Source organism: Oncorhynchus tshawytscha, linkage group LG04 (genome assembly GCF_018296145.1).
Source record: "Oncorhynchus tshawytscha isolate Ot180627B linkage group LG04, Otsh_v2.0, whole genome shotgun sequence".
NCBI lineage: Eukaryota > Metazoa > Chordata > Actinopteri > Salmoniformes > Salmonidae > Oncorhynchus > Oncorhynchus tshawytscha.
This window is the reverse complement of record NC_056432.1, coordinates 21,175,797-21,203,593: the sequence shown is the minus strand read 5'-3', so window position 1 is coordinate 21,203,593 and position 27,797 is coordinate 21,175,797. Positions and strand designations below refer to the sequence as shown.

The 27,797-nt window shown below is 43.9% G+C and overlaps 1 protein-coding gene across 3 annotated transcripts in view; it reads right to left on the bottom strand.

Annotated features, from left to right (window-relative positions):
• Positions 1-1,253: 1,253 nt before the first annotated feature.
• Positions 1,254-27,797, bottom strand: part of LOC112232811 (spermatid perinuclear RNA-binding protein-like) — a 35,245-nt gene continuing 8,701 nt past the window's right edge. For 2 of the 3 annotated variants that reach the window (XM_024400042.2, XM_042320460.1), the window contains 16 exons: positions 24,564-24,802; positions 24,180-24,345; positions 23,427-23,571; positions 18,847-18,932; positions 15,933-16,028; positions 15,701-15,812; positions 15,437-15,534; positions 10,686-10,791; positions 10,498-10,581; positions 6,292-6,500; positions 5,679-5,843; positions 3,984-4,118; positions 3,667-3,807; positions 3,428-3,554; positions 2,595-2,645; positions 1,257-1,746 (listed from right to left, as the gene is read on the bottom strand). In XM_024400042.2, coding sequence (XP_024255810.1) covers positions 1,658-1,746; positions 2,595-2,645; positions 3,428-3,554; positions 3,667-3,807; positions 3,984-4,118; positions 5,679-5,843; positions 6,292-6,500; positions 10,498-10,581; positions 10,686-10,791; positions 15,437-15,534; positions 15,701-15,812; positions 15,933-16,028; positions 18,847-18,932; positions 23,427-23,571; positions 24,180-24,345; positions 24,564-24,802 — 2,049 coding nt within the window. In that variant the 3' untranslated portion in view covers positions 1,257-1,657. Of the gene's footprint in view, positions 1,747-2,594; positions 2,646-3,427; positions 3,555-3,666; positions 3,808-3,983; positions 4,119-5,678; positions 5,844-6,291; positions 6,501-10,497; positions 10,582-10,685; positions 10,792-15,436; positions 15,535-15,700; positions 15,813-15,932; positions 16,029-18,846; positions 18,933-23,426; positions 23,572-24,179; positions 24,346-24,563; positions 24,803-27,797 lie in introns of all 3 variants that reach the window. The other variant, XM_024400044.2, reaches the window with a different exon arrangement.

The following is a 27,797-nucleotide window of genomic DNA, read 5'->3' as shown; positions in this document are numbered from 1 at the left end:
TAAACCAGACAGTTGATGAACATGCACCTGTGGAACGGTCGTTAAGACACTAACAGCTTACAGACGGTTGGCAATTAAGGTCACAGTTATGAAAACGTAGGACACTAAAGAGGCCTTTCTATGGACTCTGAAAAACACCAAAAGAAAGATGCCCAGGATCCCTGCTCATCTTCGTGAACGTGCCTTAGGCATGCTGCAAGGAGGCATGAGGACTGCAGATGTGGCCAGGGCAATAAATTGCAATGTCCGTACTGTGAGACGCCTAATACAGCACTACAGCGAGACAGGACGGACAGCTGGTCATCCTTGCAGTTGCAGACCACGTGTAACACCTGCACGGGATCGGTACATCCGAACATCACACCTGCGGGACAGGTACAGGATAGAAGCAACAACTGCCCGAGTTACACCAGGAACACACATTCCCTCCATCAGTGCTCAGACTGTCCTCAGTAGGCTGAGAGAGGCTGGACAGTGCTTGTAGGCCTGTTGTAAGGCAGGTCCTCACCAGAGATCATCGGCAACAATGTCGCCTGTAGGCACAAACCCACCGTCGCTGGACCAGACAGGACTGGCAAAAGTGCTCTTCACTGACGAGTCGTGGTTTTGTCTCAAAGGTGATGGTCGGATTCATGTTTATCATCGTAGGAATGAGCGTTACACCGAGGCCTGTACTCTGGATCGATTTGGAGGTGGAGGGTCCATCATGGTCTGGGGCGGTGTGTCACAGCATCATCGGACTGAGCTTGTCGTCATTGCAGGCCATCTCAACACTGTGCGTTACAGGAAAGACATCCTCCTCCCTCAAGTGGTACCCTTCCTGCAGGCTCATCCTGACGTGACCCTCCAGCATGACAATGCCACCAGCCATACTGCTCTTTCTGTGCGTGATTTCCTGCAAGACAGGAATGTGAGTGTTCTGCCATGGCCAGCGAAGAGCCCGGATCTCAATACCATTGAGCACGTCTGGGACCTGTTGGACCGGATGGTGAGGGCTAGGGCCATTCCCCCCAGAAATGTCAGGGAACTTGCAGGTGCCTTGGTGGAAGAGTCTCACAGCAAGAACTGACAAATCTGGTGTAGTCCATGAGGAGATGCACTGCAGTACTTAATGCAGCTGGTGGCAACACCAGATACGGACTTACTTTTGATTTTGACCCCCCTCCCCTGCTTTGTTCAGGGACACATTATTCAATTTCTGTTAGTCACATGTCTGTGGAACCGGTTCATTTTATGTCTCAGTTGTTGAAACTTATGTTCATACAAATATTTACACATGTTAAGTTTGCTGAAAATAAACACAGTTGACAGTGAGAGGATGTTTCTTTTTTTGCTGAGTTTATATGACACAAATATTGCAGTGTTATGCAACGTCCATTCCAAAACAGCACATTTCCACTATTTCAAGTAGATATAAAAGATTGTCAAGTATTGCAACACACTGGAAAGTTCCAACCCTGACAATGTTGTGCTTCTTCTCCTTCTTGGATTGATGTCTGCTCAGAGAGATGGGTCCCGATTCTCCACCCTTGTGTGCACTTGCACAATACGTGAAAAGGGTGGAGAATTTGGACAGCCTTAGTAAGGTAGATAAAGCCTGGTCAGACAGGAAACGGGAAGTTTCAAAATGTCAAGTCATCCCCCACTGGCTGCGAGATCAGAAGAAATCCTGAGGACCCAGGTGAATTATAATAGGAGTGGCAATTGTCTGTGGCTGGTAAAAGGCACTGTCAATGTACAAACCACCTACAGAGAGCGGGAGAAAGAAGGGGAGGGAGCAGAGAGACTTTAGTTACGACCGTGGCCTGTAGGAATCAGCGTTACACACTAGTAGACATGACGCCATTTTTGGTCAGGATTTGCTGTGTTGGATCAGGTGAAGAAAGAGGATTGCGGTGGATATTTAAAACAAAAAAGTGGTGACTTGGGTCTAGCTGTGAATTTCAGAACACTAGGCAAGAAGTAATGATAAATAATATTCATTTATTTTTTTCAATTGTATATCTCAAAATACATCTCAAACAACTCAAGTAACCAATTAAATGTATAGATTAGGAACAAAAGACGTATTAATAACAAAAATGTATGGACAATCAATATCCATTGAACAAGATCGATTTTACAGTGCATTCAAGCGAGTATTTTTGTACCCTTAAAAATATATCATACAAAAACTATACAAAATATAAAATAAAAACAATCATATTTTTTAAAGTCTCTGTCTAAGTTGTACACATGGGGGTGAACAGCCGTCCTAAATCGGAGAGTCGTGGTGCGAGACGGAAGATGGGACAATTGTAGAACAGGGAACATTACAGAGGGCATTCTCGAGCAAAAACCTAAAGATGTTTTAATTTTTTAAATGTAGTCTATCCATTCAAATTAAACTTAGAACATAGTCTAGTCCTGTGTATCAGTCAAGTGGACTGAACCAGTCAAGAGATCAAAAATGGAAAAGTGCAGATATATTACTGATCTCACATTTGACTGTTCTATGTCTGACCAACCTCATTAAGAAATCAGGAAATGGAAAGGGGAGGTGGAACAACAAGCACATGCATGACACGGTCTAGTAGCTGCTGGCCCCTGCTTACCATAGGCAGGAAAGGGAGCTGCAGGACCATAGCCAAATGGAGCTCCATAGCCTGAAAACAGAGGTCAAGGAACTTGTTACAGGAGTAGTACTTCTACACCGAGTATACCAAACATTAGGAACAGCTTCCTAATATTGAGTTGCGCCCCCCCTCCCTTTTGTAATCAGACCAGCCTCAGTTTGTCAGCGCATGGACTCTACAAGGCGTCAAAAGCGTTACACAGGGATGCTGGCTCATGTTGACTCCAATGCTTGTAATAGTTGTGTCAAGTTCGCTGGATGTCCTTTGGGTGGTGGACCATTCTTGATACACATGAAACTGTTCAGCATGAAAAACCCAGCAGCGTTGCAGTTCTTGACACAAACCAGTGTGCCTGGCACCTACTACCATACCCCATTCAAAGGCACTTAAATATTTTGTCTTGCCCATTCACCATCAATGGCACACACACACAATCCATGTCTCAAGGCTTAAAAATCCTTCTTTAAATGGTCTCCTCCACTTCATCTACAGTGTTTGAAGTGGATTTAACAAGTGGCATCAATAAGGGATCATAGCTTTCACCTGGTCAGTCTATGTCATGGAAAGAGCAGGTGTTCTTAATGTTTTATATACTCAGTGTATAGCAACAACCTAACAGACACCAGGATTGTTGTCAATCCCATTTAAATTCCAGTCAATTCAGAAAATTCACCAAATTCCAAAACGTCCCAATTTTAAAGCATTGAAGAGAAATGAAATGTTAGTGTTGTTCCTGAATTGATTGGAATTGAAATGAATTTGACCCCAAACCTGACGGACCACGCACTTACACACCAAGCCCCGGGTCTTACCTGGTGGGAGGTACCCATGGGTAGGTGGAGCGCTGATATAAGGTGCTCTGTGCATCACTGGCCTGGTTCTAGGCCTGCTGTGGGCATGGACTGGGATAGACACGGTTGACGACACAGTTCTCTTCACCTGCAAACACACACATTCATTACGGTTATGGCGTCACCTTTCCAGACATTTGGACATATGCTGCACGACTAATATCTATTCTATGTGCCGACAGTGATGTTTGTCCACCCACCGGTGTCCTGGGCCCCCTCGTATTGTTGTGGGGGTCTTTTGAGTCAGAGAAGAGTCTCTTCAGAGCAGCGAGGGCAGCACTAGCCTTCGCTGCTTTCTTATTGGGCCCAGAGCCTCTGAACTTCTGTTTATCAACTTCCACCTACAGTACACACCACACACTGTCAATCATTCAGAACTACACTAGGGCCATTTCACAGCCCAGTGAAATAGCAAAGCTCTAGATTCATTTTTTTGTTTTTAGATAAGTCAGATAAATTATGTAAAGTGAAAGGTCAAGCAGGTGCACGGCTGTGGTGTGTGTGTGTGGATAAAGACCTCTATGATGAAGCGTTTGTCGTAGCTGCCGCCAGTCTCTGATAAGAGTTCATACTTCAGGCCTCTGCGTTTCTCGTTCAGCTCCATCACTGGGTTCTTGCCCCCTGGCGTGAGGAGAGGGCCTGGGATGCGAGACTAGGGATGATAATATGGGGGGAAATCACTACCCCCGTATAGTTGAACTGAGCAATGTTAGGGATGAGTCCAGTCGGTGAACCACACAAAACATTAATCCGGGATGTACACCCTTCTAACATCATTCTCACTTATAAGCAAACAATGAAAGTCAGACAATCTGGACCTGAATAATGAGCTTTCAAATGCTGTTATGACAGAACAGGTTGTCATGTTAGTGTGACGGTTATGTGGTTACCTCGTGCGGTTAGTGTGACGGTTGTGTGGTTAGCTCGTGCAGTTAGTGTGACGGTTGTGTGGTTAGCTCGTGCGGTTAGTGTGACGGTTGTGTGGTTAGCTCGTGCAGTTAGTGTGACGGTTGTGTGGTTAGCTCGTGCGGTTAGTGTGACGGTTGTGTGGTTAGCTCGTGCAGTTAGTGTGACGGTTGTGTGGTTAGCTCGTGCGGTTAGTGTGACGGTTGTGTGGTTAGCTCGTGCAGTTAGTGTGACGGTTGTGTGGTTAGCTCGTGCGGTTAGTGTGACGGTTGTGTGGTTAGCTCGTGCGGCTAGTGTGACGGTTGTGTGGTTAGCTCGTGCGGTTAGTGTGACGGTTGTGTGGTTAGCTCGTGCGGTTAGTGTGATGTGTGGTTAGCTCGTGCGGTTAGTGTGACGGTTGTGTGGTTAGCTCGTGCGGCTAGTGTGACGGTTGTGTGGTTAGCTCGTGCGGTTAGTGTGACGGTTGTGTGGTTAGCTCGTGCGGTTAGTGTGACGGTTGTGTGGTTAGCTTGTGCGGTTAGTGTGACGTTGGGTGGTTAGCTCGTGCGGTTAGTGTGACGGTTGTGTGGTTAGCTCGTGCGGTTAGTGTGATGGTTGTGTGGTTAGCTCGTGCGGTTAGTGTGACGGTTGTGTGGTTAGCTCGTGCGGTTAGTGTGACGTTGGGTGGTTACCTCGTGCGGTTAGTGTGACGGTTGTGTGGTTACCTCGTGCGGTTAGTGTGACGGTTGTGTGGTTAGCTCATGCGGTTAGTGTGACGGTTGTGTGGGTAGCTTGTGCGGTTAGTGTGATATAGGGCTGGGCGAGATGGCCAAAAAATATCATGGTATTTTTTTTTTAAAATACGGTATTTTATGTTTTGATTAATAAAAGTAATACACTTGCTTAATGAGAAGTGTGTGACCCTTGGGTGGCAACACATCTATTCTAAATTATTTTAATGGGTCTTTCTCCATTCTGATTGTTTTATACGGTTCAATTCAACCTTAAATAATTTCCTGCATTTCCTGCACTCATTTGAGTATTTTCACACTGCCCCAATACGGCAAAAATACTAGGCCTTATTTTTAACCAAATGTTGAAATTGCGACTCGCATCAAAACACTTGGGTGAACTATAAAAATGGAAGTTACACGCCGCATATCACATCTAACAAACCAAACATTCAAATAACGTTATAGAAGGTAAAGTAAAAACCCAAACCGGTCCGTGAATCACTTCCGGTATATAGTAAAATACGGTATACCCAGCCCAAGTGTGACGGTTGTGAGGTTACCTCGTGTTGTCGGTGTGACGGTTGTGTGGTTACCTCGCATGTGTCTGTGGAGGTGACAGAGTTGCTTCTGGAGCTGGTGGACATTCTGTCGTTTCTCTCACTTCTGTGGTTGCGTCCCTCACCGTCAGACCTCTCATCAGCGCTCAGGGAGTCCAGGTCCACTTCGAAGCCAGCTGGGTAACCAAGAGCCTGTAGGACCTGGAGACCATGAGCAAGAGGAACAAAGGTGTGGTCAAATAATATGCACTGTAATATCTAGAGGAGCAGCACTTACTTGGACACAGTGTGTTATCATGATAGAGAGCACCCCAAAGTTGTCATATCTGCCATGAGTCCATGTAATACTGTCCGTGTCACAGTGCTACATTACAGGTACAGATGATTCTACGTCATTGTTCAAAATCCACTTCTGTCCTAACTGTTAATCTTCATCCTCTCGTAACATGTATCCCATTCACAGGAGGCTGCTGAGGGGAACAGCTCATAATAATGTCCAGAACGGAGCTAATGGAATGGCATCATATTCCATTCCACTGATTCCGCTCCAGCCATTACCACAAGCCCGTTCTCCCAAATTAAAGGTGCCACCAACCTCAAGTTACTCCATTTGTTTATCCTGTGACATTTACAGATATAGGTTTGTTACCTTAAGTGCTACTTTGAGTTTGGCAGTCTTCTTGGAAGAGCCAGAGGCCTCATGGACAGTGCCCTGTACGTCCACAGACATGGTAAAGACTGGAGTGTGGACCGGGCCAGACTGGGACAACAGCTTATAATGCAGGCCCGGGTGGACCTGGTTCAGTCTCATCAGGGCATTCATGGGGTGGTTGGGGTCCATCATCTTACTGTCCAGAACTAGGAGGAGGAAACATGGAGACCATACAGGCATTCAATAACATCAATCAAAAGTATGCCATTGAAGTCAGAAGTTTACACCTTAGCCAAATACATTTAAACTCAGTTTTTCACAATTCCTGACATTTAATCCTAGTAAAAATTATCTTAGGTCAGTTAGGATCACCACTTATTTTAAGAACGTGAAATGTCAGAATAATAGTAGAGAGAATGATTTATTTCGGCTTTTATTTCTTTCATCACATTCCCAGTGGGTCAGAATTTTATATACACTCAATTAGTACTTGGTGGCATTGCCTTTAAATTGTTTAACTTGGGTCAAACGTTCCAGGTAACCTTCCACAAGCTTCCCACAATAAGTTGGGTGGAATTTGGCCCATTCCTTCTGACAGAGCTGGAATCAGGTTTGTAGGCCTCCTTGCTCGCGCACGCTTTTTCAGTTCTGTCCACAAATTTTCTATAGGATTGAGATTGTTGTCCTTAAGCCGTTTTGAGACAACTTTGGAAGTATGCTTGGAGTCATTGTCCATTTGGAAGATCCATTTGCAACCAAGCTTTAACTTCCTGACTGATGTCCTGAGATGTTGCTTCAATATATCCACATAATTTTCCATCCCTCATGATGCCATCTATTTTGTGAAGTGCACCAGTCCCTCCTGCAGCAAAGCACCCCCACAACATGATGCTGCCACCCCTGTGCTTCACAGTTGGGAGGGTGTTCTTCAGCTGGCAAGCCTCCCCCTTTTTCCTCCAAACATAACGGTAGTCATTATGGCCAAACAGTTCTATTTTTGTTTCATCAAACCAGAGGACATTTCTCTAAAAAGTACAATCTTTGTCCATGTGCAGTTACAAACTGTAGTCTGGCTTTTTTATGGAGGTTTTGGAGCAGTGGCTTTTTCGTTGCTGAACGGCTTTTCAGGTTATGTCGATATAGGACTCGTTTTACTGTGGATATAGATACTTTTGTACCCTCCAGCATCTTCACAATGTCCTTCACTGTTGATCTGGGATTGATTTGCACTTTTCGCACAAAAGTACGTTCATCTCTAGGACACAGAATGCGTCTCCTTCCTGAGCGGTATGACAGCTGCGTGGTCCCATGGTGTTTATACTTGCGTACTATTGTTTGTACAGATGAACGTGATACCTTCAGGCGTTTGGAAATTGCTCCCAAGGATGAAACAGACTTGTGGAGGTCTACAATTTTGTTTCTGAGGTCTTGGCTGATTTCTTTTCATTTTCCCAAGATGTCAAGCAAAGAGGCACTGGGTTTGAAGGTAGGCCTTGAAATACATCCACAGGTACACCTCCAATTGACTCAAATGATGTCAATTAGCCTATCATATGCTTCTAAAGCAATGACATTTTCTGGAATTTTCCAAGCTGTTTAAAGACACAGTCAACTTAGTGTATGTAAACTTCTGACCCACTGGAATTGTGATACAGTGAATTATAAGTGAAATAATCTCTGTACATTTTTTTAAATAAAATTACTTGTGTCATGCACAAAGTAGATGTCCTAACCGACTTGCCAAAACTATAGTTTAACAAGAAATGTGTTAAGTGATTAAAACAAGTTTTAAATGACTCCAACGTAAGTGAATGTAAACTTACAACTTCAACTGTATGTGGTACATTGTGATTCTGAACAGCTGAGTAGTTTCATTCTGTACAGTACTTTCTAGGTCTAACTCTATACAGAGGATTCTGATTCTGTACTAGATCAGCACGGCAGGTGTTCAAGGTGTGTTCTAATCTAAATGCCCAGGCCGACGAGGAGTGATAGTGAGGGTGGGAACAGGTGAGTCAGAGTGGGAGGTGGTGGTGGTAATACAAGGATTGTGCTGTAATGTAGGTAGGGTGTCCTGTGAGAGGTAGGGTGTCCGTGAGTAAGGTGTACTGAAAAAAAAAAAAAAAACGCATTCGGAAAATATTCAGACCCCTTGACTTTCCTCCCCAATTCCGTTAAGTTACAGCCTTATTTTCCCCTCGTCAATCTACACACAATACTCCATAATGACAAAGCAAAAACAGGGTTAAAAAAATAAATAAAATGTAAATATCACATTTACATAAGTATTCAGACCCTTTACTCAATACTTTGTTCAAGCACCTTTGGCAGCAATTACAGCATTGAGTCTTCTTGGGTATGGCGCAGCGGTCTAAGGCACTGCATCTCAGTGCTTGAGGCGTCATTATAGACCCTGGTTTGATTCCAGGCTGTATCACAACCGGCCGTGATTGGGAGTCTCATAGGGCGGTGCACAATTGGCCCAGCGTCATCCGGGTTAGCGTTTGGCCGGGGTAGGCCGTTAATGTAAATAAGAAATTGTTCTTAACTGACTTGCCTAGCTAAATAAAAAAATCTAATAACAATACAAGCTTGGCACACCTGCATTTGGGGAGTTTTTCCTATTCTTCTCTGCAGATCCTCTTAAGCTCTGTCAGGTTGAATGGGGAGCGTCATTGCACAGCTATTTTCAGGTCTCTCCAGAGATGTTAGATCGGGTTCAAGTCCGGGCTCTGGTTGGGCCACTCAAGGACATTCAGAGACTTGTCCAAAGCCATTCTTGGTTGTCTTGGCTGTATGCTTAGGGTCATGGTCCTGTTGGAAGGTGAACCTTCGCCCCAGTCCGAGGTCCTGAGAGCGCTGAAGCAGGTTTTCATCAAGGAACTCTGTACTTTGCTCCGTTCATCTTTCCCTTGATCCCGACTAGCCTCTCAGTCCCTGCCACTGAAAAACATCCCCACAGCATGATGCTGCCACCACCATTTTTCACCATAGGGATAGTGCCAGGTTTCTTCCAGACGTGACACTTGGCATTCAGGCCAAAGACTTCAATCTTCTTTTCGTCAGACCAGAATCTTGTTTCTCATGGTCTGAGAGTCTTTAGGCAAACTCCAAGCGAGCTGTCATGTGCCTTTTACTGAGGAGTGGCTTCCAAAGGCCTGATTTGTGGAGTGCTGCAGAGATGGTTGACCTTCTGGAAGGTTTTCCCATCTCCACAGAGGAACTTTGGAGCTCTGTCAGTGACCATCGGTCACCTCCATGACCAAGGCTCTTCTCCCCTGATTGCTCAGTTTGGCCAGTGGCCAGCTCTAGGAAGAGTCTTGGTGGTTCCTAACTTCTTCCATTTAATAATGATGGAGGCCACTGTGTTCTTGGGGACCTTCAATGCTGCAGACATTTTTTGGTACCCTTCCCCAGATCTGTGCCTCAACACAATCCTGTCTCGGAGCTCTACAGACAATTCCTTCGACCTCATGTCTTGGCTTTTACTCTGAGATGCACTGTCAATTATGGGACCTTATATAGACAGGTGTGTGCCTTTCCAAATCATGTCCAATCAATTCAATTTACCACAGGTGGACTCCAATCAAGTTGTAGAAACATCTCAAGGATGTTCAATGGAAACAGGATGTACCTGAGCTCAACTTCAAGTCTCATAGCAAAGGGTCTGAATAGTTAAGGTATTTCTGTAAAAAAATAATAAATGTGCAAAAAGGTCTAAAAAAACAGTTTTCACTTTGTCATCATGGGGTAGTGTGTGTAGATTGATGAGGAAACAAATATTTGTAAACATTTTAGAATAAGACTAATGTAACAAAATTTGGAAAAAGTCAAGGGGTGTGAATACTTTGGGGGGTGGGGGGGGCTTAATCCCTAACGCATTTCAACTCCCTGCTTTGAACTGTGGGAGATTAAAGCCCTGTGGGATTGGTTTCACAGTGAGGGGGGATTTAATTACATCCATACTAGCCATGAGGGGTGAGTGAGAGATGGTATGGGATGAATACCTCACTCAAAATGCTGTTTTTGAGTAATGACATTCTGGAATGTACCAGCATTCTATTCTAGAGTTCCTGTATGGTCGACAGGCATAGGCTGATCTTTAGAAAGACTATGCATCTACATTACTTCAAGTTGTTCTCCAGGCTGAGTAGAGAGGAAAAGGATTCAGAAATGTTGAGCCAGAGCAACAGTGAATCTGACCTCCCATCAGGTTGCATTTCATCTTCTTGAAGAGTTGTCTGTCGTTAGTGTGTTCATCTTCATGCTGCCTTTTCCGGCAGGTTCCTGTGGAACAAAGTATGGATTCACCTTCAGGAGGGCAGAGACCACCTGAGATCTCTGAGTTTACGCACTAGCACATACACTCAAGGGTGAACACACACACACACCTTTTTTGTCTGACCCTGAGAGTCTGTGTGAGGGTTTGGTTGGAGGGAGAGGATTCATATTCAGAACCTTATAAAGCTGTCCGAAGGCCAGGAGACGTAGGGCATGCTGAAACACACAGCAGAAACACAGTATGAAACCACATAGAATGAGGGCACAAAACGAGTCAAACACACCCACAACTCCTCTAGGAAAGAGTAATGCTAGAAATACCTACAAGGATGTAATCAACTGATTAATTAAATGTAAATATAAATCAATAGTATGTATTTAACCCATAAGAGTCTAAGTCTAAGTAGGGGGGGGTACTACTAAGCTATATGGAATTGTTTTAGCAAGGTCATACCAATTATCATTTTGCTATTTGATTTAGAATTTAAAGATCCCTTGAAGAAAAAAGAAGAATTAGATTAACATTTTAATTTGACCTTACTGCCATTAGCCCATACAAAAGCATTGACTAACAGTTTCACTTCATGGAAAAACAGATCTAAAAGGAAGTTTTCTGAAGTGTCTATCCTACATCTGAGATATAAGATCAGGATTCTTTATTTTATTATTATGTGTTTTTAACCCCTTATTTTTTATTTTACCTTTACTTATACAGGTTTTTTCTCATTGAGATTACATCTCTTTTCCAAGAGAGACCTGGTCCAATAGCAGAGGGAACAACGTTTCAGACAAAACAACTTACATACACTAACAACATTAAACAAAACTATAAACACACATACAGTACAACAAAAACATTTTACATTAAAAGGTCTTGACTAAAAACAGCTGGCCTAAAAACAATTACACTCTATGATATATACATCGATCAAGTGTTTAAACTCCAACGAAACTAGATCATCACATTTGAAAATGTTCAGGAGAGAATTTGAGGACCACGGAGCTAAGTAACAAACTATTTTTACCATGACCTGTTCTAATTTTTTGTACTGTTAGAAGCAAATCAGAATGTGACAGTAATTTATATTTATTTACTAACCTGACTAAAAAAAGAGATAAAATGGCATTTTACCCAATATTGCCTTATAAATCAGTGTATACCAGTGTTTAAGCCTACGCAAGGTCAATGACGACCAGCCAACAGCATGATACACTGAATCAAGTGCTCTCAGGGTAGTGGCTGAGGCCTGCATATATATATATATATATAAATAAATCACTCAAATCTAAAACCGACAGTAATGTACATCGTACCAGCTCCTTTGTGGACTCAAAAGAAAAAACAACTTATGCCGGTAATAAAATCCTATTTTCAGCTTGAGCTTCCTTATCAGGTTCTCTACATGCACAGTGAAGCTCAGCTTATCATCATCCCACACACCCAAATATTTGTACACTTTAACTTGCTCTATAGTAAGTCCAGACAATGTAGCAATGGCATGATTTGTAACATGACTAGCATTTGAAAATACCATTCATTTTGTTTTACCCGAATTTAGAATCAGCTTTAAATCATACAGATTTTGTTGTATGATGTTAAATGCTCTTTGGGCATTTTCAAAAGCTAAAGATAAACTACTTCCACTTGAATAAAGAACAGTATCATCTGCATAAAAATGAACATCCACTGTTTCAATAAGATCCCCAATGTTGTTGATATACAAAATTAACAACAGTGGGCCCAAAATAGAACCTTGCGGAACACCTGAGCACACCTCTATGGATTCAGATTTACAACCATCCGATTTGATAGGTAATTTATACACCAATCTAGAGAATGACAAGTAATTCCACAACATTTCAACCTTTGCACTAACACAGCATGGTCCACGGTGTCAAAAGCCTTCGACAATTCAATAAAAACACACACACAATACAACTTCTTATCAAGAGCACAGTGGATGGGGCGGCAGGGTAGCCTAGTGGTTAGAGCGTTGGACTAGTAACCGGAATGTTGTGAGTTCAAACCCCTGAGCTGACAAGGTACAAATCTGTCGTTCTGCCCGTGAACAGGCAGTTAACCCACTGTTCCCAGGCCATCATTGAAAATAAGAATGTGTTCTTAACTGACTTGCCTGGTTAAATAAAGGTAAAATAAAAAAATTTAAAAAGTAATTTAAAACCTTCAATGTTGCTGAAACAGTGCTGTGGCCAGACGTAAAACCTGATTGCATTCCATTTAAGATATTGTTTTCTTGGAAGTAGACCTTAAGGACTCGAGTACCTTTGACAGTACAGACAGTTTTGATATGGGTCGATAGTTGTCAAGTAGCGAAGGATCTCCACCTTTCAGGAGAGGCAATACAAAAGCAGATTTCCATAACTTGGGGATTTCCTTAACATCAAGCGTGAGGTTAAAAATACTTGTTAAGTGGGGAAGCAATGATGTCTGCAGCTAAGTGTAGGAGGCGGGGTCTAGTTCATCAGGACCAGGGGATTTTTAAAAATCAATTTCTTTCAGGGCTTTACACACTTCTGAAACAGAAAATAATGAAAAGGAGAACCTGGTGAAGGAGTGCACAGGGGTGTCAGGTAAATTCCTTTGACCTTTTCCAATAAACTGCCTGCATCTAAAAAAAATGCTGATTCAAGGCTTTCAGAATGGAGGTTCTCTCAGTTACAATCTGTGTATCGACCAACAATTGTTTGGGAAGCTATGCATCTTTTTTGCACTCCAAACCCTACACTACTTGCCAAAATTTGGATGGATTATTTACATTTTCTGAAGTAGATTTCAGGTAGTGGTCTGCTTTCAATTTGTCGTCACTAAACAGTCTCAACATACAGTAGAAGTCAGAAGTTAACATGCACTTACCGGTAGGTTGGAGTCATTAAAACTCGTTTTTCAACCACTCCACAAATTTCTTGTTAACAAAACTATATATTGGCAAGTTGGTTAGGACATCTACTTTGTGCATGACAAGTCATTTTTCCAACAATTGTTTACAGACAGATTATTTCACTGTATCACAATTCCAGTGGGTCAGAAGTTTACATATACCAAGTTGACTGTGCCTTTAAAACAGCTTGGAAAATTCAATAAAAAGATGCCATAGCTTTAGAAGCTTCTGATAGGCTAATTGATGTCAATTGGAGGTGTACCTGTGGATGTATTTCAAGTCCTACCTTCAAACTCAGTGCCTCTGGAAGATTACATACACATTAGCCAAATACATTTAAACTCAGTTCTTCACAAATCCTGACATTTAATCCAAGTAAAAATTCCCTGTCCTAGGTCAGTTAGGATCACCACTTTATTTTAAGAATGTGAAACGTCAGAATAATAGTAGAGAATGATTTCCAGCTTTTATTTATTTTATCACATTCCCAGTGGGTCAGAAGTTTACATACACTCAATTTGTATTTGGTAGAATTGCCTTTTAAATTGTTTAACTTGGGTCAAATATTTCAGGTGGCCTTCCACAAGCTTCCCACAATAAATTGGGTGAATTTTGGCCCATTCCTCCTGACAGAGCTGGTGTAACTGAGTCAGGTTTGTAGGCCTTCTTGCAAACACGCTTTTTCAATCCTGCCCACAAATTTTCTATAGGATTGAGATCAGGGCTTTGTGATGGCCACTCCAATACCTTGACTTCGTTGTCCTTAAGCCGTTTTGCCACAACTTTGAAAGTATGCTTGGGGTCATTGTCCATTTGGAAGAACCATTTGCGAACAAGCTTTAACTTCCTGACTGATGTCTTGAGATGTTGCTTCAATATATCCACAATTTTCCTCACTCATGATGCCATCTATTTTGTGAAGTGCACCAGTCCCTCCTGCAGAAAAGCACCACCACAACATGATGCTGCCACCCCCGTGCTTCATGGTTGGGATGGTGTTTTGACTTGTAAGCATCCCCCTTTTTCCTCCAAACATAACGATGGTCATTATGGCCATACAGTTATATTTTTGTTTCATCAAACCAGAGGACATTTCTCCAAAATGTACAATCTTTGTCTCCATGTGCAGTTGCAAACCGTAGTCTGGCTTTTTTATTACGGTTTTGGAGCAGTGGCTTCTTCGTTGCTGAGCGGCCTTTCAGATTGTGTCGATATAGGACTCTTTTTTTAATGTGGATATAGATACTTTTTTACCTGTTTCCTCCAGCATCTTCACAAGGTCCTTCGCTGTTGTTCTGGGATTGATTTGTACTTTTCACAACAAAGTACGTTCATCTCTAGGAGAAAGAACGCGTCTCCTTCCTGAGCGGTATGACGGCAGAGTGGTCCCATGGTGTTTATTCTTGCGTACTATCGTTTGTACAGATGAACGTGGTACCTTCAGGCATTTGGAAATTGCTCCCAAGGATGAACCAGACTTGTGGATGTCTACAATTTTTTCCCGAGGTCTTGGCTGATTTCTTTTGATTTTCCCATCATGTCAAGCAAAGACACACTGAGTTTGAAGGTAGGCCTTGAAATACATCCACAGGTTCACCTCCAATTGACTGAAATGATGTCAATTAGCCTATCAGAAGCTTCTAAAGCCATGACATAATTTTCTGAAATTTTCCAAGCTGTTTAAAGGCAGTCAACTTAGTGTATGTAAATTTCTGACCCACTGCAAATACAGTTAATTATAAGTCAAATAATCTGTCTGTAAACAACTGTTGGAAATATTACTTGTGTCATGCACAAAGTAGATGACCTAACCGACTTGCCAAAACAATGGTTTGTTAACAAGAAATTTGTGGTTGAAAAATTAGTTAAGGACTCCAACCTAAGTGTATGTAAACTTCCAACTTCAACTCTATACAGGTCTGACTTTACAGTATTGTAGATGTATTGTTAGGGTGTCTCACCTGTGCGTTTTGAGTGATAGCCTCAGCCTGTTGGCCAGTGATCACTGACAAGGTGTCTGTTGGCTCTCTCTCACAGGGGTCGTGAACTCCCGGCCCATCTGGAACAGCAGTCAAAATCAACATTCAAAAAGCTTCTTACATTGTATGGGCTTACTGGGCTAGTGAACAGGCAAGTAATATTTTTATTTAACCGGAAAGTCCCAGTTAAATGCAGACCTCTTTCCCAGGAAGGCCTGGATATAAAACCTATTCCCTGTGGCTAACCTGGGAGGAGGATCCCTGAGGCAATGCACTCCATGACCCTGCGCAGGGCCTCTCCGGGCCCCAGGGGCCGGTTACAGGTGGCAATGGCTTTCTCACAGATCAGCTCCATGGGCTGTGGTGGGGGGGTGAGAGAACAGATCAGCTCCATGGGCTGTGGTGGTGGTGGGGGGGACCAAAGATACATGATGTACTCTGTCACACACACACACACACACCTCCCTGGACCACTTACCCATCCTTTGAGAGGCTCCCACACAATTAGTCTGTTGCACATGTCTCTGAGAATACGCATGACGATGACACACGACTTCAGATCTGTCACTCTGGACTACATGGGGGACAGACAAGACAATGTAAACAAACTCTATATACCTTCAAAGTCCAGTGATGCTAAAAACAACATGTACAGTCTACCATAATAATTACTCCATCCTTCAGTCATACAATGGATGTTAGGGGAGAGTGGGGTAAGTTGAGCCAAAGGGGTAAATTGAGCTAGTCTTGTTTGTAGGAAACCATACAGAAAATTAGTAATCTGACCAAATATTTAAGAAGAGGTCATCATTTCATGGAGTGAGAAGGAAGAGTACGCATGGAAAAAGTAAGTTATGTTAAGCAAGTTAGATTCCCAATAATTATTTTCACCAAGTCAAATTAAATTGTGTTAGCGTTTTCATGATGCTTGCATCTTCGAAATTGTATTTATATTCTTGTTCAGTGTAGATTGATCGCTATAAGCTACAATAAAAAGTGCATTCTTGTAGCTGTGTGGGCTAATATATAAGGGCAGCAGGTAGCCTAGTGGTTAGAGCGTTGGGCCGAAGGTAAAAAGGTACAAATCTGTGGTTCTGCTCCTGAGCACTGTTCCCCGGGCGCTGAATTAAATGGATGTCGATTAAGGCAGCCTCACACACATCTCTGATTCAGAGGGGTTGGGTTCAAATGCGGAAGACACATTTCAGTTGAATACATTTAGTTGGACAACTTTCCTTTCCCTATAGTATAAATGTTTGCCTTGGGGTAAGATGAGCAAATGACAAATTGAAGTGTTTTCTTCCGAGGCGTAACCTTTTTTTGCCACATCACTGGGATATGAGGTAATAACAGGGCCTGGCCTATGTTAAGTGTTAAATGTCTTACAATTATTAAAATCGACAAAAATGCAATTGTGACTGTGTTGAATTGTGTTTGGGAAATAAAGATGGACATGGTTGTAAAAAGGTAACATTAATATTTCACTCAGCACATAAATTTGTAGGTGGTTTAAACTTTCCCCATACCTGGGGTAAGTGGTGCCAAGAGAACACTTTTTTGGACAAGCATGTTTTACAAACTATAATGTTTACATTCATTCTGATTATTTCCAGGGATACAAACATCCTGAAATATATGTAAATATATACACTGCTCAAAAAAATAAAGGGAACACTTAAACAACACAATATAACTCCAAGTCAATCACACTTCTGTGAAATCTAACTGTCCACTTAGGAAGCAACACTGATTGACAATAAATTTCACATGCTGTTGTGCAAATGGAATAGACAACAGGTGGAAATTATAGGCAATTAAGCAAGACACCCCCAATAAAGGACTGGTTCTGCAGGTGGGGACCACAGACCACTTCTCAGTTCCTATGCTTCCTGGCTGATGTTTTGGTCACTTTTGAATGCTGGCGGTGCTTTCACTCTAGTGGTAGCATGAGACAGAGTCTACAACCCACACAAGTGGCTCAGGTAGTGCAGCTCATCCAGGATGGCACATCGATGCGAGCTGTGGAAAGAAGGTTTGCTGTGTCTGTCAGCGTAGTGTCCAGAGCATGGAGGCACTACCAGGAGACAGGCCAGTACATCAGGAGACGTGGAGGAGGCCATAGAAGGGCAACAACCCAGCAGCAGGACCGCTACCTCTGCCTTTGTGCCAGGAGGAGCAGGAGGAGCACTGCCAGAGCCCTGCAAAATGACCTCCAGCAGGCCACAAATGTGCATGTGTCTGCTCAAACGGTCAGAAACAGACTCCATGAGGGTGGTATGAGGGCCCGACGTCCACAGGTGGGGGTTGTGCTTACAGCCCAACACCGTGCAGGACGTTTGGCATTTGCCAGAGAACACCAAGATTGGCAAATTCGTCACTGGCGCCCTGTGCTCTTCACAGATGAAAGCAGGTTCACACAGAGCACATGTGACAGATGTGACAGAGACTGGAGACGCCATGGAGAACGTTCTGCTGCCTGCAACATCCTCCAGCATGACCAGTTTGGTGGTGGGTCAGTCATAGTGTGGGGTGGCATTTCTTAGGGGGGGCCGCACAGCCCTCTATGTGCTCGCCAGAGGTAGAATGACTGCCATTAAGTACCGAGATGAGATCCTCAGACCCCTTGTGAGACCATATGCTGGTGCGGTTGGCCCTGGGTTCCTCCTAATGCAAGACAATGCTAGACCTCATGTGGCGGGAGTGTGTCAGCAGTTCCTGCAAGAGGAAGGCATTGATGCTACAGACGGGCCCGCCCGTTCCCCAGACCTGAATCCAATTGAGCACATCTGGAACATCATGTCTTGCTCCATCCACCAACGCCACGTTGCACCACAGACTGTCCAGGAGTTGGCAGATGCTTTAGTCCAGGTCTGGGAGGAGATCCCTCAGGAGACGATCCGCTGCCTCATCAGGAGCATGCCCAGGCGTTGTAGGGAGGTCATACAGGCACGTGGAGGCCACACACACTACTGAGACTCATTTTGACTTGTTTTAAGGACATTACATCAAAGTTGGATCAGCCTGTAGATTGGTTTTCCACTTTAATTTTGAGTGTCACTCCAAATCCAGACCTCCATGGGTTGATAATTTTGATTTCCATTGATAATGTGTGTGATTTTGTTGTCAGCACATTCAACTATGTAAAGAAAAAAGTATTTAATAAGAATATTTCATTCATTCAGATCTAGGATGTGTTATTTTAGTGTTCCCTTTATTTTTTTGAGCAGTGTATATTTGTTAGAAAGAATCCCTTGACAAAGCATTTCTAAACATAGCCCACTCTCCCCTCAGCCATTTAATGTTCACCTAGATATCTCCCAGGGAGCAAACTGTTCTATCTGAATGAGATATGAATTGAATATCAAACCATGAAATCAGAACAGATGTCCCACCTGGAACCATTTGGTGTGTCTGAGTGTTGCCAGTGCGGCCTGGCACCGCCGCTCGTCCAGCACCTCAAGGTCACCCACGCCTTCATCTGGAGAGAGGGACAGGATGAGGACACACATTGTGTTGGCTGAGGGGACCTTCAGAAAGACTGCCAAACAGACACAGGCTGCATCTGAAATGGTACCCTATTACCCATGTGGGCGCTGGTCAAAAGTAGAGCACTTTAGGGAATAGGCTGCCATTTAGGATGTATCCACAGACACACAGGCACGTTTAGGGAATAGGCTATCATTTAGGACCGACACACAGGCAAGTAGGGTGGCCGGCTATAAATAGCATCCCACTGATCTGATAGAATGAGTTGAGGGGAAATTTTGAAGTTTGAAAGTTAGATTTTTTCCCCCTCCTGCACAGAAGCTGACAGAAGTGTTACAGAGCCGTAACATAAGTAAATGTGAGTGCATGCTATGCTTCTGCTGTGGCTCTGCCGGATGGACACTGAAGTCTGGATGCAGATCAGTGGCACTGAGATGGCTTCACCACCAGAAGTGTGTTGTCGGTTCAGTGCAGGACAACGAAAATGAGAGCATGGCCACAACTCAGGACACACGACAGACTTTTAGATGAGAAGAATGTAAGGGGATCATGTCTGGAGATTAGTTCTGTAACCATAGGATGTTTAGAGAAGTAGTTGGAAAGCCTTGGAATTGAAATTGTAAAAATGGAATTTGGTCATAATTCAATTAATTTGTAATGTATTGTAGTAGGATGCCATGCTAGTATTTTCTGTCTTGCAGGTTGATCAGATGTTTATGTTTATTAAAAAGTTTCCACACTGGCTTCCTGTGGGATCAACCGTGCCGTGCCATGGCTGGAACTGAGCCGTGGGAGAAAATAAAAAGCAACGGCAGAACATAAACATCAGAGTGAGGACGCCACCCTGGAAAGAAAGTGAAAGCTAATTTTCTCGGGAGCAACTAGCTAGGAGGTGATTACTCTGGGCCGAGCAAACATACTGCACACCACACTAAAGAACTCCGAGCTTTGTAAGAGAACCTCTCCATCTCCCCCCAAATAATTACCGTGGCAAATTGGCAATGGAATTCACATTCAATTACATCTACTGTATATTGGCCTACAGTTAGAACCACAAATGACACTGGCTATTTCAAAAAGGTACAAAAACTTAGCCCCCACTCCTCACAATCAAATGCCTTTTCGGCAGTAATTATATTAGGTTGTACCTCTTATTTTAGAATTAGTAATTGTATTTTTTGATGGATAATTGACTCCAACCTTTGGGACATATTTTCCTGCAAATATTTATATCAATAAGACTAATGAAATTGGACAGTAAGAGCCACTTATTTTTAGGTTTTAAATGTTAATTCCTTGCTTGGTTTATTGAGCTGTGGAGAATAGAGGAAGCTGGAAATCAAATTGCTTTTCTGATTTCTTTAAAATGGCGAATTCTTGTTCTAAGATCATTGGCTTTTTAATTTAGTGGCCACACTGGCCATTTCAAATGCATGGCTAGTAGCCATGTGCGGTAGTATACTGTATTTACAGAAGGGTTTGTAAGAGCACGGTGTGTGTGGTTTTGCAGATCTTTGCTGTAGAGTCCATTGTGAAAGCTGAACAGGTTGGAAGAGGTGGAGGACTAACAGACAAGCCAATGAGTGACACAGGCCAGGGTCAACCCGTATCACAACACAGGGTCATTCCATGTCCCACCTCCTAATATTAGACTGAGGGCCTTCATGGTCTGAGCCAGGGGAGATCTGGGAAATAAAATGCAGGCATCTGATAAGGAACTTGGCCCAGAGACTGCAAGGACATAAATAGGACAATAGAGGCACTGAATACACACTAAGTCTCAGTCCTTTCAGGATTTCTCAGGGATTTTGTGATATTTTCTGCAGAAATGAGATTGTCCAAGAAACCAGGCAAATGGAACCTCCTGAGCCCTTCCTATGCTCTCCACCAGCAGCAGGTCATGAAGAAGCCATCAACCATAAGTACCACATTACAATAAGACAACACCAATGAGCTTTCCCACACATCATCAACTTAGATTTGGATTAGTGACCAAAAACCGAAGAAAATTAATTAATACCACTGACTTTACAACATGAATTTATGGGATGTCATTCTGAGCAAATCAACTGCAAAGTTAGAGAGGCCTCAATTATTAATGGGCATAGACCACCAGTCTTCCACAAATGACAAAATATGATGAATATCAGGAGTCAAGAAGGCAGTTGGATACCAGTTTGTCTGTCTTTGGTCAGCTCTGAAATGGACATGGACCAAAATGTCATGGTATACAGTAAACCAGTGAAGAGAAGTACAGTGAACAGAAGGGGGGAGCCATGTCAAGGGCTAGACAGAGTGGTTTAAGGGGGAGCCCCTTGTACCCGGGCGTCTTGCGCTGGGCCTCGTTGCTAGGCGGGCTCCCAGCCCGTAGCTCCCAGGTTTAATAATCCACAGACGCTGGGCCTCGTTGCTAGGCGGGCTCCCAGCCCGTAGCTCCCAGGTTTAATAATCCACAGACGCTGGGCCTCGTTGCTAGGCGGGCTCCCAGCCCGTAGCTCCCAGGTTTAATAATCCACAGATGCTGGGCCTCGTTGGTAGGCGGGCTCCCAGGTTTAATAATCCACAGACGCTGGGCTGGAGTGCTGTGGTAAAATACAGACATTTGCACATATACTCCCAAACATTCAATGGAGAGAACTGTTTCAGGGCAATGTGCCTTCCTCAGGGTTGAGGATGCTACGGTAAAGTACCACAACTAGTTGCGAGTCCAGATGGAACCGTGTAAATTTAATCCTAATTTAAATTCTATAGATTGACTGACTATTCTATGTTCCGCTCGGGTTATTCCCCAAAACTAGAGGTTGCCGGAGAACTTGTGCTGGCATATTGTATTGGTTACTTCTTTGCTTGTGCTGTTTGGATTATTTGGAGGCTCAGGACAAAATCTTTCTCTCCTAGAATTTATCTGCTCCAGTATTACACTTAACACTCAATGCAATATTTATGCTGCAACGACCTTTGTACAGAATGCTGAAAACCTTTTTCAGTCTCCCCCAGTGGGGTTGACACAACAATCGGTGTTACATAATGGCTGCTCTTCATGTCTGACTCACCTTTCATTCATTCCCTTTTTAAAAACCACAGCATAAGCACTCCTCTCACTCTCCAGTTTCCCACTAACTGGATATTGGGCAAGCAAATAAGCATCCTGACTCTCTGTTAGACAAGAATGATGAGACAGAACGCTGTAGGAGAAACCTGAGCAGAGATGGCTCTTTTTACACTTGGCTGTATCCCAACGGAGATACGCTTCCAGATCTTACTATCGAGACACTTAACAGATTCATGTCCCTCCCGTCCCTCCTGACCACCTCCAACCCCCTCCCGTCCCTCCCCTTTCTCCTGACCACCTCCCCTTTCTCCTGACCACCTCCCCTTTCTCCTGACCACCTCCCTTTCTCCTGACCACCTCCCTTTCTCCTGACCACCTCCCTTTCTCCTGACCACCTTCTTTCTCCTGACCACCCCTCCCCTTTCTCCTGACCACCTCCAACCCCTCCCCTTTCTCCTGACCACCTCCAACCCCCTCCCCTTTCTCCTGACCACCTCCAACCCCCTCCCCTTTCTCCTGACCACCTCCAACCCCCTCCCCTTTCTCCTGACCACCTCCAACCCCCTCCCCTTTCTCCTGACCACCTCCATCCCCCAACCCCCTCCCCTTTCTCCTGACCACCTCCAACCCCCTCCCCTTTCTCCTGACCACCTCCAACCCCCTCCCCTTTCTCCTGACCACCTCCAACCCCCTCCCCTTTCTCCTGACCACCTCCAACCCCCTCCCCTTTCTCCTGACCACCTCCAACCCCCTCCCTCCTTTCTCCTGACCACCTACAACCCCCTCCCCTTTCTCCTGACCACCTACAACCCCCTCCCCTTTCTCCTGACCACCTACAACCCCCTCCCCTTTCTCCTGACCACCTACAACCCCCTCCCCTTTCTCCTGACCACCTACAACCCCCTCCCCTTTCTCCTGACCACCTACAACCCCCTCCCCTTTCCCTGACCACCTACAACCCCCTCCCCTTTCTCCTGACCACCTACAACCCCCTCCCCTTTCTCCTGACCACCTACAACCCCCTCCCCTTTCTCCTGACCACCTACAACCCCCTCCCTTTCTCCTGACCACCTACAACCCCCTCCCGTCCCCTTTCAACGCTCCTCAATCACCCTCCCTCATCTCTTTTCTCCACACCCCATTCCACCTCTGCTTTGTACTACCCTCATTCCTGCGGTCTCCCTCTTCTTTCCTTTGCTCCCCCTCCTCTCCCTCCCTCGCTAATTTAAGGAGAAGACCACAACGGAAATAAGGGTTAAGGTTTTACTGTGTACATCTTTAAGGAATTCAAGATATGAATGTATGATTTTATCAGACAGTTAAAACATAACTGTTTCAGCTGGAGACACGATAATATACTTTTAAACGATATTAAAAGGTTAAATAAGAGAGAAAAAACATCTCATGGCAAGGACAAACAGAAGGGGTAAATACCTTCTTCTGTGGCAGTGTGTTTCTCTCTCATGGCCAGAGAGGACAGGGTAATCTTCAGGGTGAATTTGGGGTTGTTGGTGTTGACCACCTGGATGGCTGACTCCGACACACTCGGCCGCACCTCATACTGGTCCTCTGTCAGCGTCTGAAAGGGCAACCAACCAGGGTTGAGGCAGATCATAAGCCTGCTGTGGTACGTCCAACATCACACACACACTATTATATTACTAAAGTTTCAACTTTACAGGCAACATACTAAGAAACTTCCAATTCAATTTTCTATGCATGGCATCTTATTTTGTAGTGATTATGTTCAAAGGGAGAAAGATTCAGGTGTATTATCTAGTCTAGTTCCTGCTAGTTCCTTTGAAGAATGCATCATCGCTCTACTTCTGTGACAACCTCTCTCCACCCCATGTGCTGTGAAGCCGAAAGGTGCTAATGGAATCGTCCCTTGATGATAACCTTCACAGCAGGCTGGAGCGGTATTTAACTGGCTGACGAGGAGACCATGTACAGTACAGTAGTCAGCTCTGCAATGCACTAGAGACTGCAGTTGTGGATGTTGTTAGGTCTGCACTATATTACAGAAAGCAATGGTGGTAGGCTCAGATCTGCACTGCACGACATAAAGTACTGGTATTCCAAACTCACATCGGAAAATTGTACATTTTTTAGGATAATGTGCCATCCCATCCATTTTAAAATGTTACAGTTAGTTTGCTCATGTAAAATGCTTGAGTGGAAACAGACCTGTAGTTGCACTGGCAGGTTGGTGCCGACAGTGTACAGCAGTAGTTTGGTGGGTTTGTCTCTGCACATCAGGACCAGCTCCAAGTCCATGTCTCCTTTAACCAGGAGGCCTTTAGCCACAAGACCAACACGCATAACCCCACACAGGATTGAAGCATTCTGGGGCCTGGCGAGGATAGAGCAGAGCAGTAAATCAGCCACATAACACTAGTTTCAAAGGATGCCATTTTTTACTAAAAATGTTTTGCTTTCAGATGCTCAAAATTAAATTCATGTAGCCCACACATTTTCACCAGAACATAGGTGGCAGTAACTGTATAAGTGCTTTGTAAAAACCTACCATGTAGAGTGTCTCAAGCTTTTGCAACATGGGAGAAGACTCACTTTGTGGTGCTGCGGCTGCCGGTAGAGTCTTCAACATCCTTGGGGTCACTGGTGGTGGGGGTCGGGACCTTGCTTTGGGAGGCGTTGAGGTTGTCTATCCAGTCTGATACCTGCTTGAGGGCACATTCCACGGTGGACACCAGCTTCTGGACAGCCTCCAGCTCCTCTGGCGAAGGGTAGATGTTGGCATGCTTTGCCATGACGTGGCGGTCGTCATTGGCAAACAATCGGATGGACCTCTGAGAGGAAGAAAGAACAAAGTAATTGAGAACATGATCCTTTGTAAAAAAAGTCTGAAGAAAAACTCCAAATGACTTTGCCAATTACAGTTAGGTGTTTGTTTGCTGAGCCAGACAAGCCATCTTACACTGCATATACTTGACAGTAACACCTCCTAGCAACAGGTGCTGCAGCATATTTCCATTTGTCCTACTTACAAAGCCAATGTTGCCCTATACAATATTAACATTGAGATATTCGTAGGGATAGCGTGCTTGCCTAGAAATAAGCTGCATCAGCTAATGTGTGCCGATTTGCAAGCCTAACTGTACACAGTAGAGAGAGAGCACCATGTGGAGCTTTGAGCCCAAGGTCAGTCTCTCTATTCCCTCTATTCAATGTTAATGGGCTTTAGTGGCAAGGGAAACATACATTGCACTGCCGGTCTGCATCAGTGTTAACGCTTTATACCCATGAGAATTGGCTTATAGAGAAAGGTCTAAATGATATTCTTACAGAACAAATATGAAAAGCATATGCATAATCATGGTAGCAATTGAAAGGGAAGAGTTTGGTGATTATGGGACAATTATTAGACCAAATTTGAGGACAATAGTTCATGTGTCAAGACTGAATTCAAATATTACTGTTCATTTTACTGTACTTTGCAGCATTTGTTGATAACAAAATACTGGTGGATACATAGTAACATTAGGGGTGTAACAATTCACTTAACACGTATCGGTCCCCGGTTCAAAGTTGACAGCATCATTCCGCGGAGCCCAAACTGATCCAAATGTAACATGCATTGGTCAGACAATCGATTAAAACGTTACAAATTGCCGATTCACACACACACATACATTATTATTATTATTATTATTATTATTATTACGTTCTACCTTCCAAAAATACCCCGTGTTATGGGACAACTGATGCTTCCTCTCCTTCAATGTTGTGCTGTGTTGACAGTCATTGATCTACAAATTATTTTTCATGCCGAACCACCCCAGGGAATATTTGTAGCCTAGTCCAAATGCGCCCTGCTTCCTGACCCATGTGAGGTAGGTGGCCTGTTCCTGATCTTGTACATCTGTGTCGCTGGAAATTTTTAGGGCCTTCCTCGGACACCGCCTGGTATAGAGGTCCTGGATGGTAGGAAGCTTGGTCCCGGTGATGTAATGGGCCGAGCAGTTTCCATACCAGGCAGTGATGCAACCCGTCAGGATTCTCTCGATGGTGCAGCTTTAAAACATTGAGTATCTGAGGACCAATGCCAAATCTTTTCAGTCTCCTGAGGGGTAATAGGCTTTGTCATGCCCTCTTCACAAATGTCTTGGTGTATTTGGACCATGATAGTTTGTTGGTGATGTGAACACCAAGGAACTTCAAGCTCTCAACCTGCTCCACTCCAGCCCCGTCGATGAGAATGGGGGGTGTGCTCGGTCCTCCTTTTCCTGTAGTCCACAATCATCTCCTTTGTCTTGATCACGTTGAGGGAGAGGTTGTTGTCCTTGCACCACAAGGTCAGGTCTCTGAACTCCTCCCTATAGGCTGTCCCATCGTTATCGGTGATCAGGCCTACCACTGTTGTCATCAGCAAACTTAATGATGGTGTTGGAGTCGTGCCTGGCCGTGCAGTCATGAGTGAACAGGGAGTACAGAAGGGGACTGAGCACACACCGAGGGGCCCCCGTGATGTTACCTGCCCTTACCACTTGGGGGGCGGCCCATCAGGAAGTCCAGGATCCATGTATTAAACCATAAAGGCCTGACTGTGGAGTGCTACAGAGATGGGAGAACCTTCCAGAAAGACAACCATCTCCACAGAGGAACTCTGGAGCTCTGTCATCCCTTGACTAAGGCCCTTATCTCCCAACTCCCTCAGTTTGGCAGGGCGGCCAGCTCTAGAAAGAGTCTTGGTGCTTCCAAAGTTCTTCTATTTAAGAATGATAGAAGCTACTGTTTTTGGGGACCTTCAAATGCTGCAGACATTTTTTGGTACCCTTCCCCAGATCTGTGCCTCAACACAATCCTGTCTCGGAGCTCTACAGACAATTCCTTCGACCTCATGGCTTGGTTTTTGCTCTGACATGCACTGTCAACTGTGACACCTTATATAGACAGGTGTGTGCTCCTTTCCAAATCATGTCCAATCAATTGAATTTACCACAGGTGGAGTCCAATCAAGTTGTTGAAAGATCAAGGATGATCAATGGAAACAGGATGCACCTGAGCTCAATTTTGAGTCTCATAGCAAAGTGTCTGAATACTTATGGAAATAAGGTATTCGTTCTTTTTATTTTTATATATTTTTTAACATTTGCAACATTTTCTAAAAACCTGTTTTAGCTTTGTCATTATGGGGTAGTGTGTATATTTATGAAGACTTTAAAACACTATCCATTTTAGAATATATAGGCTGTAACGTAACAAAATGTGGAAATGCTTTCCAAATGCACTGTGTGTATATATATTTTTCATTGGCTATGTCATAGCTAATTTGTAAATAATAAAAATGGATACATTACTAGCCCAAACACTTAATCTGCAAAAATGACAAGTTAATTAGTGGGTGCTAGTAAATTCAGAACCAAAGTGGGGGGACAAAAAAACAGATGACTTATTGCTGCCCCCACCCACCCCCCGAATTGTTTCAAACTACAACGTATAGTTTCTTTATCGTATCAGAGTCCATGTATCGAATTGTCTTGAAAGGGAAAGATGCACATCCTTAGGGAAAGATGAGAATATTCCTGGAAAATGTGGGGTACTGTAGGTATAACATAAGACAACAACAAAAACTGAGGAAGAAGACTAACTGGTGTCTCCAAGTGGCCACACACCTCTCTAAAGTGTACACAGTTCCTATGTAATTGCAATGCACATTTATGACTCAAAGAAGAGTCTTCAACTTTTTTTGAGCTCTCCTAAGCTGTGCCGTTGAGGAACTAGAGCAAGCATACTTTTAGTTGTTTTGTTTGGAACAGAACCCTACATCCCCGTAATTACACA